This window comes from Ceratina calcarata, unplaced genomic scaffold (genome assembly GCF_001652005.2).
Source record: "Ceratina calcarata isolate Rehan_Ccalc_2016 unplaced genomic scaffold, ASM165200v1 scaffold72.2, whole genome shotgun sequence".
Lineage (NCBI taxonomy): Eukaryota > Metazoa > Arthropoda > Insecta > Hymenoptera > Apidae > Ceratina > Ceratina calcarata.
This window is the reverse complement of record NW_017178472.1, coordinates 975,600-981,694: the sequence shown is the minus strand read 5'-3', so window position 1 is coordinate 981,694 and position 6,095 is coordinate 975,600. Positions and strand designations below refer to the sequence as shown.

Genomic DNA, 6,095 nt, shown 5'->3' with positions numbered 1-6,095 from the left:
TTACTTTCCTTATATACGTTTCTTATTTTTGTTAAACGAGTTCAAGATAATAAAGTTATAAATGTTAATAACTGAATGCTTTTTTCTCGCTGATAATTTCTTTCTCCAGATAAATATTGTTGCAAAAATTGGATACATTATGATAAGAGAAACTTGATTAGGATAATTATTGATAAAACCTTTTAGCTAGCTAGGTATGAACGTGGAAAGATAAAAGCAGTCGGTTATATGGATAAACGATAAACTTCGATCGCGATTACTAACACTCATCTATGGTAAATGTCGTAACGCAACACGAGTAATATTTATTGCTCGATCGTCCGTGGAATTTTCTCGTGTTCGAATTTTTCGGTCACCTGGTTTCATCACGATTTTACAATTCGCTATGCCGAACGACGCGTCAATTTTCTCACAATGGGAATGTAATGACAATGAAAAACGACAACGAGAAGCGTGGCTCTTGATGATCACGTGGTAACACTTTGACGAACAGGGCGCAATAGAGCTTCAAATGGCAATTTGCGAATGAATATCTTATTATCCGTACGAGACGCTTAACATATTGATTAGCGATTGTCGCTTTTCGCTGAATAGAAACTGGGTATTTGTACAGGTTTCCCTGATGCCACTTTCAGAATTGTTAAGATAAACACATATTTGACACTACGTCATAATTTAATGTCTTTCCTATTAGTGCAAATTTTTTTGCGCATAGAATATTTGAAAATAACAATGTATGTGTGAAATTACAAAATAAATTAAATGCCTTAAATTTTCATTTGGAACAGATAAAGTAGTAATCTTTATTTGAAAGAATTATTACCTTTGATTTGGTTCAGTTATAATTTATTGGTCAAATGTATTACCTAGGGATATAGTAATCGATACAAATTCCTGTATTGTTAATATCGTGTTGAAGATCCTTACCTCTGACGACCAGCCTCGCTGGTTCAGAAGTCAACGCATCCTGCGTTGTAAAGTCGCTTGCTGTGACCTGGCACTGCCACAAACCATCGTCGAACTCCAAAGTGGCCGATCTGACCCATAATGAACAGTCACCGATATCTGGTCGCCCCACCCATTCGTATTTCTTCAAATGTATTCCAATCGGCTGAAACAATTAAGATGTATAAAAATATAAAATTAGCATATGTTCATACCTGTTGCCTAAACTTCATTAAAAACGTCAAAAATGTATATTAAAATAATATTCTAAACAACAAATAAGAAATCGCCACATCTCTGAATGCATAAGAGGTTTAAGAAACAAGCCATTATTAGTGAGTCAAATTTTTTTGAATTGACCGTATTCTGAGAAATCCGATAAATCGTAGGGAAGCAAGTGGCACCAACAGATCCCCGTAAACAATAGGCAGCGTATGTCAGCGTTTTGTGCGATCATTTAATCGACGAAGGGAATGGTTGATCGTTCCTCGTTATCGGAATCCTCTCAAGCCTCTCTCTTTCGCTGCGTTCCTCTTCCCCTCCGTTCCCTTCTGAAATGAATCATCGGCTCCGAGGCGCTTCTCTTCTTTCGCGTAGATTAATTCGCTGGAAGGGTAGGAAAGTGCGGTCTTAGCAAGTTTCGCAGTCATAATGTGACCGTAATTCAAGGATCGATGTTCCACCGCAGGGTGCTCATACAATTCATCCCCTTCGGGCTTTATCTTTCGATTTTAGACAATTTTCAAACCCTTCTTCTACGGTAGATGGCTTATCCAGGCAGGACCATCCTAACCACAGGGTGCCTAACACTAAAGCCCACACCTAAAGCCCCGGAGCGCAGGCCTTTTGGGGGCGGCAATTTTTATTGGTATTATATTTTTTATTATCATTAGTATTTTTATTTGAAATCTTTTCATGACAACAATAACCAAATAACCTATTCTAAATGAACTAAAAAGTATTATATGTATGCATATCGTTGATTTGGAGTTTGGTAATAAATATGTATTCTTAGAATTTCCCCGGTCACTTATACTAATATAGTCTATCAATGAAATACGTTTGGTTTTGGTTCGGTTCGCGCCAGTTTTCTACACTTTTGTATAACTTTGCCGGTCACCCTGCTCCCGCTAGCCATTCAGTGTATTTTATTATGAAGAGAAGCGCATTATTTTTAGTAGCCCATGGGCGCCGAATATCTTAGCTATCCAGGCCACTTTATTACCACACATTATTTATATAGCACGTGAAATTCCACTCTGGACACCGACTCCTCTGTTGCGCCAGAAAAATCTCGTCGTTCGTCATTTAAGACCATTAACGGTTAACGAGTTTTCGTAATCCCTAGTCAGGCCCCATGGAAATCCTTCTTGAGTTAACACCAGCTTGGCCTCTCTCTACAGGATCGCAATCTTTTTTGCCTACCTTGCTTAGTGTAAATAATTTCCACGGTTTGGCGGCCCTTCGTATTTCCAATCTTCCTTCTTATTATTTTGTACTTTAATTATCAAATATATAGAAAATTGATGATTCAATTGATTTAGACTTGTTATTTGCGACAGAATAGAATTTCTTTCATCTTTTTTAAATGCAAAAATGATTGACGTACTTAATGAAAAATGTTGTAAAAATTACGCGTCGATATAACAATTTCCATCCAGTTTCTGTAAAAGCAAACATTTTCTCTGTTGTTTTCGAATTAAAAGCAAGATTCACGAAGGCGCGGGTCGTTCGATTAAACTTGAAATCCCCAGCCAGAGGAAAGTTCTGATCGTTCGGGCGACGTCGGTACGAGAAAGGATTTTCCACGGGACAGTGACGTGGTACGTATGTAATTCCGGAATTAGAAAGGAACGATGAGCTTTCTGCATTCCCAGGAAAGAGGAATTGCAACGTTCTCAACGTTTTACAACCGGAACTGGAAGGCGCACGGTCTTGATTCCTGTTGAAAAGTCAAATCCTTCGAAGGCATGGAATCACTTTAGCGAAATAGGTGTACGAAATCGCCTTCACCGGATTACTAGAACTCCCACCTCTCCTCTTTCCCCGACAGCTACCGTTCCTCGTGCAGCGCGGCTTGGCGCCGCTTTTCACCCTTCGCGTTTCTACCTCGCCTCTTTTTACCCCCGAAGAGAAAATTCCGACCCTCTGCTGCGCCTTTTACGTTCGTTTCAACTCGCCACGAACCAGCCGCTCCTCCTCCTTTCCACCGGACTTCCGTCGCTACTCATACCTCGAAAGAGTTCGCAATGAATCTCGAAGTTAACAACTTTTTCGTTGGAACCGAGAAGGCCTAGCGAGACCAGAGAGGAAAAGATAGAGAAGGCGAATCGCGGCGCGGTAGAGTTGACGGAGGAGTGAGGGATGGAACGATAGAAGTACTCAAGGAGAGGGATAGAAGCGTTTCAAGTTCTCGCGGCGAAGAGGATGGGCCGGTTTTCGCATCGATCCACGTCCTGCCGATCTATTTCGTTGCTCTCGAAGAGATTGCCATTGCGTCTGCATTACTCCAAAGCTCTCTCGCGTTATCAGGGTCTTTGGCCCACAGGGTACAGGCGCGGCGCTCCTCGTACGTTGCGCGCACACATGCGAGTGCGGGCGCACGTTGCGACTGTGTGCATCGAGTAGGCGGGGTACAAAGGGGTCAGGGGAGTGTGTCTGCGGGTGCATTACGCTGATTGCTGGTCGCGGCCTCTCCGGAGAACACAGGGCGAGGCGAAACGGGGAAAGATGGAAGAGGCGGTGACGGACTTGAGTTGCCGTGGAACGAAGATAGGACAGGGAAGAAAAGGGAATAAGGGTCCTTTCCACGTTAAGTAAGTGAATGCTCGTACATTCCCGGCGTGAGCCGGTGCACGGATTTTAATCCTTTAAATGAATGACGCCGGTGACGCTGACTTGCCCTCTGTCTCTCTTCCATTTCCTCCTTCACCTTCTTCAGTATTGTTTGTCTTCTCGACGCATCGGTTCTTCGGTATTCGACATTTTCCTATCCTCGTGATAAATAAATACATGGAACACCATGAACTTTCAACTGGAATTACATTTTTACTTTCATTCATATATACTTATAAGATTGCATTGCAATTCACGTCTCTACTATGTCTGACCGTCTGTTCCGTATTTGAGGACAGTTTCGTCATTGTTTAATTGATTAGTTCTTGTCCTCGGATTGTGGAATACTTGATGTAATTTAGATTAGAAGTGCACGATTGGATAAAGGAAAATGTTTCGCTTATTGTGACATACATATGTGATAGTATCAAATACTATACATGGATGTATCAAGCGAAACTTGAGTTCTACATTTTACATGAACGAAATTCGTGTTCAAGGTGAACGGATGAAAAATCTATGAAAAAGACGAATATACGTACGCAAGGGGATGGGTAAGATGCTAATATCCGTGTAATTGCGTACGCGTCTCGCAACACGGTTAACGTCAACGCGGCAGCAATTCATTATTCTCCTTGTCCTGAGGACGCGCGTCGCCTTTATCTACCACGGTGCAAATAATCATCGCGAGAGGATCTCCCATTGTATTATTGTACGACTGCCGTTGAATAATAAACTGCAACTGCTCCCGCGCTCCCATTGGAAACCAGCTCCCGCTATTTTTATTCTTAATACGACGTTGCCGAATGTGGCCATGAAAAATGTAATTCCTCGTCGATTATCACCGAGTTGCGTTGGATTATAACTTTTTTATAGAAAAGTGTTCGATCGTATAATACACGTAAAAAAACTTGATATTTTACGAACTGTTCTCTATAGTAATAAAATAATTACCTCGAGTAAATAGTAGAAGATTAGTAATAACATAATCATGTTTAATGTCTAACATAACGTTAAGCCAATTTTATATCTGATAACAAGTCCAAGTGCATGGTATTATTTTAATCGCTAAATTATAAACATTATTTTACCTGAGCAAATATTTACCTTACGCTAGTTTTTTTAGTTTTGGTGGTGTAAGCTATGAAGGAAACAATGAGAAGCTCGGACTGGATATGAATAAGAACGATAGAATTTTCGCGGTGCGGAGCACGTAAGAAGGCACCCGAGGGATCGTAAACAAGAGAGCAGGTCGGATCTCGCCAAGAAAATTATCCCGCTCGTTATTTATATCTTTCATATATATTCACTTTCTAGTGAGGGAGTCCGAAAAGGAAGGATCAACTGTTAAGTTAAGAGTAAAAACGTGCGCGAGAGATGGAGGAAGTAACGAGAGATCGCAAAAGGGTACATAAATCGCGACTTTCGTAGGCGATCTTGTTTTAGGATCAGCTATTCTAAAAAGGGTTGCTTTCTTGTTGCCAAACGCGGTAATTCGTTACAAGCGGAAATCCCATTCTTAAAGAGCTTTAAACGTATTTACATTATTATCATTTGTAAATCGCGTGAAACTTGTTCTAAATCTCATTTTCATTTATGAATATTCGTTCACTTTTATCCATTTTATGCCTTATCATATTTAGGGTATTTGCAAAGTGTGTGTGTGTCAATTTACACAGCTAGTACGTAATAACTGTTAGTATGTTATTTTAACTTCTTTACACAACGAGGTAGAAGTAATTTTTTATCCAGTACTAAAGTATAACTGTACGAATTATTTCCTGTCGAGTGTAAAATACTCTTAATCATGGGAATCAGCAAATTCTCAGAGGAACAAATACGATGTAAGCAAATATGTGTATAAGCTCAGTACCGTATTTACATTTAACCACGAGTTACAATGGTAAGTTAGGTGACGAAGAGGAATACCGGTCTCATGTAAATAAGTTTATTCCTAGTTACCCGATTCGAGAGATCCGTAGGGTAAATATGTATATAGGTATATCGAGGGGTGGATCAGGGATATTTAAGATACACCATTCGGTTGTTCCTGTTTAATCATCCCTTGATGAAGCTCGTTCGAAGGAGCATCTATGAATCGATTTATAAGTCTGGAGAAGCTGACAATAAAGTGGTAATAAAATTCTACTCTCAACAAGTAATTAATCAGTTAAACGATTTCGCTTGGTTTTATTTACTTGTATCATACTATACTATCATAATTATATCATATTACATTATCTGTTAATATAATATCAGGTCTAGTAATAATTAATGTTATTTTCCAATACGTAGACGAACATTAAAAAACGACA

At 39.8% G+C, this 6,095-nt stretch overlaps 1 protein-coding gene across 1 annotated transcript in view; it reads right to left on the bottom strand.

The window, feature by feature from the left end:
• Window positions 1-6,095, bottom strand: part of LOC108630367 (kin of IRRE-like protein 2) — a 128,926-nt gene that overhangs the window by 22,712 nt on the left and 100,119 nt on the right. Inside the window, exon 3 of the mRNA XM_018033642.2 lies at window positions 928-1,111. Coding sequence (XP_017889131.1) covers window positions 928-1,111 — 184 coding nt within the window. The remainder of the gene's footprint in view (window positions 1-927; window positions 1,112-6,095) is intronic.